Here is a 12,950-nt window from a genome sequence, read left to right as displayed (position 1 = left end):
TGTTCTTCCTTCTTGACAGTCAGGTGTGGGAACAGGCTTCCCAGTTCCAACTGTCCTTAGAGCGGTCTCATAGTACACAGGCCACAAAGCCACCGTTGGCCCTTGGCGCTTTACTTCAGTTGGAGTGCATAAACTAGAGTGTTACAGGGCCTCAGGGTTGGTGCACATGTAATGTTACTATAAAGTTGGTGCCTTTAGGAAAAAGTTTCTGGACGGAAGCCTGAAATGTGGAAGGAGCTACCTGCTTTAACCCATGAAAGAAGCATAAGCACTTCCCTATGGGTCGACGATGTGTTGGGGAGCAGGTGCTTCTCAAAACCATTGGGGTTGAGAATCATCTAGAATAGGGCTGCTGTTTGTTGCACATCTCCCCCCCCCCCAAATGCTCACCCCCTAGCCCAGAGGTGAAGGGATGGCTCAGTTGGTAAAAGTGCTTGCCATGCAAACACAAGGACCTGAGCTGAGCTCCCTAGCACTCATGTGAGAAGCCAGGTACATCATGACATGCCCGTCATCTGAGGCTGGGAAGGCAGAGACAAGGGGGGCAGGTCACTAGAGCTGGCGGCCCATCAGTCTAGGCTCAGACAGAGATCCTGTCTCAGAAGATGAGGTGGTGAACAACCGAGGAAGATACACACAGCCACACACAGCCACGAACACACAATACAACAAAGAAGCAAGGACCAAAAAGATTTGTGGATTTGTTTTTTGTCTTCTCTGTGTGCCTGCATGTGTGCCTATGTGCCATGAGCATGCAGTGCCAGAGGAAGCCAGAAGAGGGTGCTGGATCCACTGGAACTGGAGTTGCAGTTGTGAGCTGCTGTGTGGGTGCTGGACATCCAACCCAGGTCCTCTGGAAAGACAGCCAGTGCTCTCAAGCACCAACCTATAGCTCCAGCTGCCCCCCCCCCATTTTTAGGCATTTTCTAAGCCACAATTCCCTTGCTCCCACGTATTCCAGCTACTACTTGGTGACCTTAAATAGCCGCTAACTACTGTGCGTTCAATGCTTGGTTTTGTCACGTAATGCTTCCCAGAAGCTTAATTCTTCCGTCGGACTTTGTTGTGGGCATAGCTGGGCTTCTAGATGTAACATGAGCAAGAATCAGGGGCACAAGGGCAAGTGCTTTTGGGTGTGACATTTTGAAAGAGAATGAAACACTGATCTGTGAGAAGCCTTGAGCTGTGAATACAGCATGCGACTCGGTGGGAAAAAAAAAAAAAACAAGAGGGACGTTCTACTTAGGATATCTTTTCGTCCCAGACACTAATTTCTGGGGTTGGGGCTAGAAATCTGTCTTGTTTTCTCTTTTGAGACAGGGACTCATGCAGTCCCGGCTGGCCTCAAACTCTCTGTCACTGAACCTCATGAATTTCTGATCCTCCTACACATACACCCTAAAAGCTGGGGTTACAGGTGGGTAACCCCACACTTGGTTTTATGTGGTGCTGGAATTGAACCCTGGGCTAGCCAAGCACTCTTCCCCTGGAATCTGTATTTTAAAATCCACCATGTGGGGCTGGAGAGATGGCTCAGAGGTTAAGAGCATTGCCTGCTCTTCTAAAGGTCCTGAGTTCAATTCCCAGCAACCACATGGTGGCTCACAACCATCTGTAATGGGGTCTGGTGCCCTCTTCTGGCCTGCAGGCATACACACAGACAGAATATTGTATACATAATAAATAAATAAATATTTAAAAAAAATAAATAAAAAATAAATAAAATCTACCATGTTTTAAGGAATGTTATCCTTATTACACCCTGTGACACAGCCTAAATTTCCAGACCTTGGGATGTGGAAACCGGAGGATCGATGAGTTCTACCCAGTCCTAAGCCAGCCTGGGCTACATAGTGAGATCCTGTTAAGGAAGGAAGGAAGGAAAGAAATAAAGAAAGGAAAGAAGGAAGGAAGGAAGGAAGGAAGGAAGGAAGAAGGGAGGAAGGGAGGGAGAACGAGATGGAGGGAGAAAGGAGGAAGGAAAAGGAATAAGGAAAAGTAATGGAAAGGCTCCGACCTAGACATGAAATAAGATGTAACGGTCATGGTCTTACATTAGTAGGTTAGTAGCGAGTGATAGGACTCCACGAAAAGCAAAGGATGAGGAAGGAAAGAGAACAGGAAGAAATCCTCTTCGCTGACCAATAACTACCTCAGTATTAAAAAAGTCAGTTTTCCAATTAAGTCAGAAACAGTCAGACCCAATGGGACACACCTGCAATCAGCACCCAGAAGGAAGAGCAGGAAGGTCTTAGTTTGGGAACAGCCTGGGCTACATAGAAAAAACCCTGTCTCAAAAACAAACAAACAAAAACCAAAAACAAACAAACAAACAAAACTCCCATGAATATGGAAGTTAAAACAAAACAGCATCAACAGGGTCAGTCAAGTCAGCCTCAGGACAGGGCACATTTGTGCCCACCAGTGCCACTTAGACACGTGGATGCCACTGACCTTTGTCTGGACTCGACTTCTCTATCTCCATGGAAACTAGACAGTAGTAAGGAGATCTCTAAGTCCTGAATGCATTCAGTAGTAGATCCCTGAGGAGAAAACTATGCCATAGTTCAAAATATTAATTATCAAAAGCTTTCCATTTCAATTCCAGATAAGGAAGTGGTGAATGGGACTCGGTTTCTGGAGGGTTTTACAGAATCTTTGAGTTCTTTAGAATAGAATTGAAGTAAAAGTTGATTTCTGTGTGGCCGTGAGAGAGACTGGAATGTCTTTCTTTTCCTCCTGACAATAGCATCCTTAAAGTCATTGGTATCCTCGTTCCAATATTCGTCCTGCCAAGCAGCTTGTTTTATAGTTACAGGAAGTGACTGATGCACTGCAGGAGGACTTGGTGGGGTGGCCTAGGTGGCCTCAGGAGAAGATCCCTAGTGGTGATTTCAGCCCAAAGCTGCGGCCAGGCCATTGTCTCCTGGGTTCAGAGCAAATACACTACTATTATTTCTTATGGTGAAGAAGAGTTGATTGTGTCAGCAGACTACAGTTTACCACTAATAGCCAGGGCCAGGCTGACTGGAAAATGAGCCAGCCATTAGGATGTATAACTCTAAGCTTGTTTAAAGCAAGCCCCTCAGAACTAAAGAACTGAGACCTACAACTTCTTTGAATAGAATTCTTGTTACCCACCTTTGAAGTGTTGTGATTGCCCATTGGGGTTTCATTTGCCTTTTTTCCTTCTGGTTCATACTGCTGTCTTCTTGGGGTCCCAGAAATCTCTTCTAAGCTTTGCATCTGGGTCTTTTCTTGACATGGCGGCTACTAGGCTGTTCCTGATGTCCTCCTCCAGCAAAGAGGAGCATTCGCTCCCAAGGTGTCTTTCCGACAGACTTGTCTTCCCTGCCTCATAGCTGGAGCATACCCCTGGGGCCTGCCATTTCTCAGACCTGGCTCCATCTGGGTGACCAAGGCCACTTCCTGTGCCCACCAGGCTTTCAATCAGTTGACATTATGACTCCTTTTCTCTCTCTTGTTTATCTGGGCACAGGACGTCGTAATCGAATGGACCGATTCTCCCGACTTCTGCGCATGGGCCTTGCCACTTTGCCAGGAGCTTGCTCTCGGTGTTGTGCGGAAGGAAGAGCACCCTATTCACCTGCTGAAACCCTCGAGCATCTTTATTGAACTCTGTCCCCGGGGTCTACAGGCCCCGGGTCACATGTCTACCTATAAGTCACCCAACCAGGTCCAGTTGCTCCCACCCTTTAGAGCCTCTTAGAGCATGTGGCATCTTGTTCAGCTGATGGGATTTGAGACCAAGGACACTCCTTGGGTTTATATATTTTGGGTGATATTTTTATATAAGCTTGAAAGCTTTTTGTGTAATGTAGGGAGGGTACAATTCTATGCTTCTGTTTATACCTGAGCAACATGAGAAATGCCGATGCTTTTTAATCCTCTGTCTTGAAATCAACATGTTTGATATTTCCTGCCACAAGAATATTTCAAGTTTTAGTAATCTTTAATGAAAAGAACTCCACCTTTCAAACTTTCAGGGGAGACAGCCTGGTATTATCATGTAATAATAATGTATATATTCTACATGGACAGTAGCAGAAGTAAGGTCTTAGGCAAACTTTGGCCTATAGACTAGCCTGGGTTTCTAGGCTGGAGAGGTCAATGGCGGCCAGCGTTTTCTATGCATCTGGCTAACAGGGTCTTTATAATCAGAGCTTGAGATCTGGAAAGTTGTCTTGTTTATACTGGCATCATGCTAGGTGTAAACGCTCTCAAGTGGGACAATCGAGACAAGAAATAACTGAGATTAGTTTTCCCTCCTAGTGAGATACAGTATATCCAGAGTTTATCGATGGTTCCCTCTTTGTTATCTGAAGATTAAAGTACCCAGTAGGAGTTATCTATGGGAAACATTTTAATCCAAGGCCATTTTCCTGTTTTCTCTTTTCTGCTGTGACCCACTGTTCCTGTTCACGTTGTCTTGACTCTGTTTGGTGGTCTCAGGAAAGGCCCATGAATTTGAAATCCTATGCTCAAAAGGAAAGGGTGAAAAGAAAACTCCATGTAATGAAAGAGTTGAGATCAGCTTCCTTGAAGAAGTTATGTTTGGTGCTATAAGCAAAATGTGCAGCACTGTTCTCTGAGACCAAACCCATCAATTGTCTGCAGTAATAGATTAGCCTATGGAGGGGATTAGCCATATAGTTTTTCAGTTTGTGTGCATGTGTTTGAGTAAATCATATAAGACTTTTAAAATGTATTTATTTGTCTTATTACATATGTGTATATGCCTGGGTATATACCGTGTACATGCAGGAACCCTCGGATGCTAAACAAGTGTGTTGGGTCCCCTGGAACTGGAGTTTACAGGCAGTTGTGAGCTGCCCAATGTGGGTGCTGGGAACTGAACTAGGGTTGTCTGGAAGTGCAGCAAGCACTCTTGACCACTAAGCCATTCCTGCAGCCGCATAGGAAATTACAAAAGAAGTTGAAAAAGGTGTTCTTAGTTGACTAGGGCTTGTGGAGGATTTTTGAGGAATGGGTGAGGCTTGATTAAGCAAAGACGAGGAGAGTGTGAGAAGAAAAAGGCATGAGAAATACAAATGAGTATTTTAGACATTTCATATTACATGAGTATTTTTACATGAGCTGCCCTAAAGTCAGAAGCTGTGTCCGCCTATAAAACTTTATGGGTAAATTCATGCCAGAATACTGTTATTTGAATTATGCATCAGCTCTGCTCTCACTCAAGTTATCATCTCTTGAGAGCTTTATAGAAGCTCAGTGCCCCCGACTCCGCTGTGGATCAGTTCGGGGCTACATACAGTGTGAGAGGGACGGCTGGAGCTCAACCGTATGACTTGGTCTAAAGTCCCGGTTCCTTGTGGTCAGGTCTCATAGTTAGTGCTTTGGGAGAATGGCTGACTGACAGAACGCCGCAATGCAAGGAGATGGTTATGTAGTATCTCCTGAGGTGCCACCACTTTTGAAACTGGTATTTTGAGTCTTTACTGTGCTACTTAAGGAACAATTTACCAAGTGTTTGCTTCTAGAAATTTCCAAACAATATTCTCTGACCTTAAATGTAGTTTAAAATGGAGTTTAAAACCCAAAGCATCTGGATATAATCTCTAACAAGACATTACACAGATGATGGTTTTCCTCGATTGCTGGGAGCTGGGGTCAAGGGATGAAAGGATGGAGGGGTTGCGTCTAAAGGTACATGATACCCATGAGGTGTTCCCATCTTCAAGGAAGGTAGACTAAAGAAATAGTAGAAGTTCGGCTAAATGCATCTCTCGCTGATATGTAAAGGATAGTACACCAACAGCAGGTTGCCAGGCATGGAATAGTTCCAGTATATAAATGGCATTTGCGGATTGGCATAGATGGGATGGACGTCCTTCCCAGATATTATGCAGATAAGATCTGAGCAATGCACAGGGTGCACAGTGTTCCTATATGTGCCAGGATCACAGCTGGGGACAGCTCCTGAGTCGATGTGGGGCTGGCTTAGGAGAATGTTCTCCATTGCATGCCATGGGTCATGTCTTTAGAGATGCCTGCACTCTGAAGTGAGGCAACACGGAGAAGGGGCTGTGGTTTAATTATAGGTGGCAAGTGTTTGTTTTGTTTTGTTTTTTGGAAGTAACTATCAAGTCCTGCTCTTAAGTTGGTGCCAGATTGTATTCAGTTATGGAGAGCGTGAGCAAGGGATCTGTCCTTGATGGCTTGGAGACATGGGCTGTTGCTCTTGGCTTTGGGGGAATGGGAATTAGTCCTTACCTGAGTTGAGTTAGTTAACGTGAGTTAGTCCTTACCTGAGCTGAAGGTAAAGAACTCTCCCAGATGTTGGCTGTCAGGCAGCAGCACTAGAAGGTTATTTGGAAACCAGGGGTGTTGAAACAGCTGCCAGGAGCCAACTTATAATCACATGAAGTCTTACCTGAGCTGAAGGTAAAGAACTCTCCCAGATGTTGGCTGTCAGGCAGTAGCACTAGAGGGTTATTTGGAAACCAGGGGTGTTGGAACAGCTGCCAGGAGCCAACTTATAATCACATGAAGCCAGAGGTGACTATAGCACTGTGGTTCTTCTTTTAGTGGACATGAGGTCTTTATACACCAGAACATAAGCTCTGGCGTTCTCATTTGACCATGGCTTGTTTTCAGCATTAACACTATGTTATGGATTAAAGGAATTTTCACGATACACACTGGACTCTGCCGATCCACTATTCAGATAAAACTGTGTAAAATTAAAAAAATTAAATGAGCTCTATTTTCATTAAACTCTGGGTTATTTATATTAGCATTGCATTCCATGACTACTTACCCTTAATCTTAAGTCTACTGTCTGTCTTTTAATACATCTATTAAGGTGTTATGTTCTTATATCTAAGCTTCCCAGGCAGGGATAATCCTATATGTACTTATTGCTTCAATATATGCCTTCCAGGTGCCAGGATTGCTGAATACTCCCAACTGTATGACCAGATCGTGTTCAGAGAGACACCCCCTAAAGGACAGAAGGATGGCTGGCCCAGGACCCAAGAACCCTCTCTCCACAGGCCTGCGTCACCTTCCCAGGCCCAGCGTGCTGGTGAGGACTGGCTTTGGCATTCACCCTACAGTAATGGAGAGTTAGCTGATTTCTGTTCCCAGCCGGAGCAAGACTCAAAGTCAAAATATCCCACATCAGAGATCATCACCAAAAGCATTCCCAGACAGTTGTCGGCAGCTTGTTCGGTGCCTTCTCTTCAAGAATCGGAGCCCCTGCTGGGCTCGGTGCAGCGATGCAGCGTGGTGGTTAGCCAGCCCCACAAAGAGAGCTGTCAGGGCCATCTTTACAACTCGCTGGGTCGCAAAGCAGTTGGGGCTAAACTCCAGCCTTATATCAGGCCCCAGTCATCTTCCTCAATCTTGATAAACAAATCTCTTGACTCCATCAACTACCCGAGTGGGACAGAAAAAAAGCCACTGCTGTCTTTACAGAAAAGTCCCAGAGGTGCGAGCCAACAGGACTTGCTGTCGGGTGTGGTAGACTCGTGTCAACAGGACACTGGAAAACGCTCCGATCTTACCCTCCAAGACTCACAGAAAGTTCTGGTAGTAAATAGAAATTTACCCTTAAGTGCCCAAGTAGCGACACAAAACTACTTTTCTAATTTCAAAGAGACTGAGGGAGATGAAGATGACTACGTGGAAATAAAGTCAGAAGAGGAGGAAGCGGGGCCGGATCTCTCTCTGAGTCGGGGCAGGAAGTCTGACCCAAATATCCCAGACCCTGACTGTTCTGGAAACATTTGTAACCACGGCACATCTGGCAGGCTTGGGCTTCCCCCTTACTTGACAGCATGTAAGGACTCCGACAAACTGAATGATTATCTGTGGAGGGGGCCATCACCCAATCAGCAAAACCTTGTCCAGTCTCTGAGGGAGAAATTTCAATGTCTCAGCTCCAGCACTTTCGCCTAGGATTCTAGAACTGTCCGAATTGGCTCCTCAGGCTTACCAGTTACCAATAGGGATGAGGTGTTTTGTTGTTGTTGTTGTTTTTTAAATATATGTACCAGTTGAAAACAATTGTGTAACTGCCAGGGGTGTAAAACACCCCTTCCTTGCTTTACAGCACGGCTCTTTGAGCTGGCTGACCGTGACGTTTCCCCCATATCCTGACCGTAGCGCCCTTATGGCTCTTAGAAGACCCCTCCCCCACACCCCGAGGAGTCTCGCGCTGACTCAGAGGCAGCATGAGTCTCTGTCACAGTGCTTCAAAAGAGAGAGTAGAGTTATTTAAAGAAGTCTATGTGGCGTTTCTGTTGTATTTATGGCAAGACTCAAGAATGACGCGTGGCAGAGCCCAGTGATGAGAAGATAGGGTCCCCCCACTGGTGTCCCACTGCATTTCATTTGGACGCCAACATGACAGGACTACTGGAAAAACTAACCTTTCCCTGTGTTCCTAGACAAGGCCCAGGCGGTATGCCACTAATCATGGTAATTCTACAATTTCTGGGGTGAAATAAACTATTTTTTCATGACTTAAAGAAATCCAAGCTCGGGCTGGAGAGATGGCTCAGAGGTTAAGAGCATTGCCTGCTCTTCCAAAGGTCCTGAGTTCGATTCCCAGCAACCACATGTTGGCTCACAACCATCTGTAATGGGGTCTGGTACCCTCTTCTGGCCTGCAAACAGAATATTGTATACATAATAAATAAATAAATATTTAAAAAAAAAAAAGAAATCCAAGCTCAAAAGAATGTAAGACAACTTAATTACTAGATGAGGGTTCTGGAACAACCTGATTATGTCTTCATATTGCAACTAAAAGAGAACTGCCCCCCCCCCCAACACCACAACACCCAGTATACGACTTTATATGCCCATCTCTTACCAATGCAGAGTAGATCCTCAGTTAAAATAAGACAAAATGCATTAGTGACCCGTCTAGAGCGGTCCTTCATAGACACTTTCCTGAACGCCCTACTTGAGAAGTCTTTGCCACAGAGATGGGAAAGAGTCATTTCTAAACCGTGGAGGCATGGGGTCTCTTTCAGTGTTTCGGGACATATAGCAGACGACCGGAGCCTCTGGTTGCTGGGCTCTGGCTAATAACTTCCTCTTTGTTGGAATTGTAGTTCTCTACAGCATTTCACTGTGATACCATACCAGTATAGCTCCTTGTAGATAGGGACGGAAGATGCAAGGAGAGAAACGAAGACAGACGTCTTGCCACTTCAGAAAAGCATTTAATGAAGGCTCCATAAAGGTTGTCAGACTTTTGTCTCACAGTACCGTGTTCTTATTTTACACAGGGGAAGATTCTGGAGTCGTTCCTCGCCTTCTCAGTTTCCATTTTAACTTCTTTCTCTTTGTTCGAATTAAGCAGTCAGTTCCATTTAGAAAGATATGATAGGAATTGTTGGGAAAGATGTCTGGCCTATTATAATTTTAAGCCGTAATATGAATCACAGACGGCTTCCCATGATCCTTTTCTTTTTGTTAACTCCAGGCCCCTTTCAGTTTCAACTGTGCAGCATAAAAATGTGACCATCCTTATGTTACAAATAAGTCCTACGGTGTTTGTGTTGTTCTTGTTGCTTTGAGTTTCTTGTTCTCCAAACCCTTCACTCTTCCTGTAGTTACCGAGACAACATTTGGGGCTGACACTTAGTGGTGGAGCCCTTGCCTCGAGTTCACAGGCCCTGATTGACCCCCAGCACTGATTTACATGGTTCTGAAAACATTCCTTCCCCCCCCCCATGCTTTTATTTAAGCATGACGTTAGTTTTCCAGATAAAGCAATAGTAGAAAAGACGAGAACTCTGTTCTTAGAATTTACTAGACAAGTGCAAACACATTTGTATCATTTGTTTTGTTTGTTTGCTTGTTTTTTTTAAAGTTACCTGACCCAGTTTCAAGAGATGTAGTTTACTGCTTTGTTTTTTTCTTTTAAGTCTATGTGACGCACATTCCAATATAGTCCATGTTACTGTTCTGAGTCTCAGAAATGATTAATTCTTCACACCAGTGTTTTGTGGCAGTTTGGTGTCAGCCTACAAAGGTGGATGTTGTACAAAATGTCTATGTATGCAGTCCTTTGGGTTCTAGGATAAATCTGTAGTTTTATTGATCACCTCTGTGTATGAGGCTGCAGACTTTGAGAGCCGTGTGTGTGTGTGTGTGTGTGTGTGTTTGTGTGTGTGTGTGTGTATGTGTGTGTACGTGCGCGGATGCTCCCTCAATGTTATCAATTCAGTGCTTTTGTTTAAAAATGGTTTCTTTTGCAGGTGGGGTGTTGATGTATATACTTGGGGGGAAGTTTTATGTACTGAAAAGTTCTTACCTGGTTCCTGTGCTGAAGGTTCCAATTATTTTATATATATAAGTTCATGTTTCACCTACTGTTTTTCTTTGTGGAGAAAGCAGTGCATCTTGGAAACCATAGTTTAAATACTGTATATAAGACAATTAAAGTTAGTAATGTCCATTATTTAATAAAGTTTGTAAAGTGCAAAGTAAAATTTTGTTTGAATTGTGTTTGCACTAGAACATACAATTTTTTTCCAAACTGTTTGTTTGGCTATAATACCCTTGTCTTGCCTTATAAGCCACAGAGAAAAAGATTCAAGGTAAGTTAAATCCTAGTTAACTTTCTCAACTTGACATCGTCTAGGAGGAAAGCCTCATTTAAGGACTTTCCTAGATCTGATTGGCCTGTGGTCATGTCTGTGAGGGATTGTCTTGATTATTAACTGATGTTGGAGGGTCTCTCCCACTGTGGGTAGCACCATCCCTAGGCAGGTGATCCTGGACTACATAGGAAAGCTAGCTGAGCATGAACTTGTGAGCCAGCAAGCAAGCTAGCCAGTCCCATTTCTAGTGGTTTTTGCTTCAGGTTTCCAGCTTGAGTTTCTGCCTTGACTTCCCTCAATGATAGACTGTGGGCTGGTCGTGTAAGTAAGCTGAGATAAACCCTTTCCTTCCCTAAGCTTCTTTGGTCATGGTGTTTCTTCATCAGGGAGGAACTAGGGCAGAGGACATACTAAGTCTCAGTGGCTCATGACAAACCAGTTGTCTAGATTGTTTTTGAAGTAATAAACTTAGTGTTCAAAAGGGTTTCTGTTTTATTAACAAGGAAGCTAAATAAGCCAGTCACTAGATCAAAAACCTTTTCATTGAAAAATGTAATAACAAGATATCCTTTATTATTAAATTGAAAAGTTAATCTAAATTTTTGGTAAAAAGTCAAGCTTAGTTCATAGAACTTTACATTTCAATTTTTCTTGGATAGATTAAAATTATAGAGACAAAAGCATACATCTATAAATGGGTAATTACTGAAGCTTTGTGAAACAATCCATTTCCAAATATAAACAAGCCCTAGCCAATTCAGTTGAAAATACAGGCTGCCTGATTCCACCCATGGAGAAAAGCTGTTGAGCATTTTTCTTTAGACTGAGGCATCTCTAACATCATTCTGAAGAGGCCTCGGGTCTTCCCTACTGTGATGACTTCCTGGAAGTCATGTGTTAGACAAGCCAGTTACAAAAAAAAAATCCAACCCACAGTGTGTATAAGTTCTCTGCATAAATCTTCAGAAGAAAGGGTAACTATTTCAATGTCAGTGAATTGTCTTTTGACATTAGAAGAAGACGACTTATTATGAAGAGTAAATGTTAATAGTTCTTTATGAGCCCTTAGTCCTCTGTGTGAGCTATGGCTTTCTCTAGCTAGCCAGGTAAGGCTACACTCAGTTCTTTCACTCAGGATGCGAATTCAGTAAAAGAAACTGTTACTACATTTTTGCAACATTTATATCAATCAATATGTCTTTATCAGAAACCTTGTGTGCATAAGATCTGAGGATTTATTGTACATATTAATTTTTACTTTAAAAAGTCTCAAGACATAAAGACATTCTCATGTTTTTCTTCTCCCCCACCCCAGCGCCATAACTAGCGTATAGCATGGAATGCCAATGGTACTTTGGCATTTTAAAACTAGATAAAGTAAGCAGGGCATGGTGGCAGATGCCTTTAATTCCAGCACTCAGGAGGCAGATCTCTGTGAGTTTGTGGTCAGCCTAGTCTAAAGAGTGAGTTCCAGGACAGCCAAAGATACACAGAGAAACCTGTCTCAAAAAACAAAACAAAAAAAGTTAGATAAATGCAAAACCTCACTGCACAATGTAGAGGAGAGATTCTTCTATCTTCCCTCTTAGTTCGTTCCTGGATACTCTGGTTGGATCCAGGGACACAATTAATACATAGCCAATTAACGTGAGAAAAACCTTAGTTTTATTAGTTTTATATAGACATGGGTGGGATGGGAAAAGTTCTTCTCTCTAAATGTTGCTTTTATTGGTTAATGAATAAATCTGTTTTGGCCAGTGGCTTAGCAGGGCAGAACAGAGCTAGGTGGAAAAACTAAAGTGAATGCTGGGAGAAAGAAGGCGGAGTCAAAGAAACGCCATGGAGCTGTGAGGTGGAACCTTGATGGTAGTCACGAACCTCGTGGTAAAATATAAAATAATAGAAATGGGTTAAACAAAGATATAAGAACTAGCTAGCAATATGCTTAAGTGATTGGCCAAGCAATGATTTATATAATACAGCTTCTGTGTAATTATCTCGGGTCTGAGCTGCCGGGAATGAAAAAGTGGCCTCCAACAACACATGGTGATAATTGCAGAAGAATAAAAAAACAAACAAATGGCCAAAGCACGGCAGTTTTAGATATTAATAACTTGGTGAAAGAATGCAAAGGCGAACCGATCTTTGGGCCAGGGTAGTAAATTTGAGAGATATTATTAACAGCTACAAAGACAAAGATGGGGTTGCAGACGTAGATGCTGGAGGGAAATGAGGGCTACTTCAGAGCTTTATACAGATTCAGTGCAGCCCCAGTGACCAGTCTTTGATATCAAGGCGATTCTCCAGGAGAATCCATATGGCCTGTTGTAGGTAAGACAGACCCAG

The 12,950-nt window shown here is 43.4% G+C and overlaps 1 protein-coding gene across 1 annotated transcript in view; it reads left to right on the top strand.

The window, feature by feature from the left end:
• Plekhg1 (pleckstrin homology and RhoGEF domain containing G1) overlaps positions 1 to 8,513 on the top strand; it is a 135,798-nt gene extending 127,285 nt beyond the window's left edge. The window contains 1 exon segment of the mRNA XM_038340543.1: positions 6,926 to 8,513. Coding sequence (XP_038196471.1) covers positions 6,926 to 7,944 — 1,019 coding nt within the window. The 3' untranslated portion in view covers positions 7,945 to 8,513.
• Positions 8,514 to 12,950: the final 4,437 nt, after the last annotated feature.

Source organism: Arvicola amphibius, chromosome 8 (assembly GCF_903992535.2).
Source record: "Arvicola amphibius chromosome 8, mArvAmp1.2, whole genome shotgun sequence".
NCBI classification, from domain to species: Eukaryota; Metazoa; Chordata; class Mammalia; order Rodentia; family Cricetidae; genus Arvicola; species Arvicola amphibius.
Note: the sequence above shows the minus strand (reverse complement) of the source record. Positions and strands in the feature narration are given on the sequence as shown.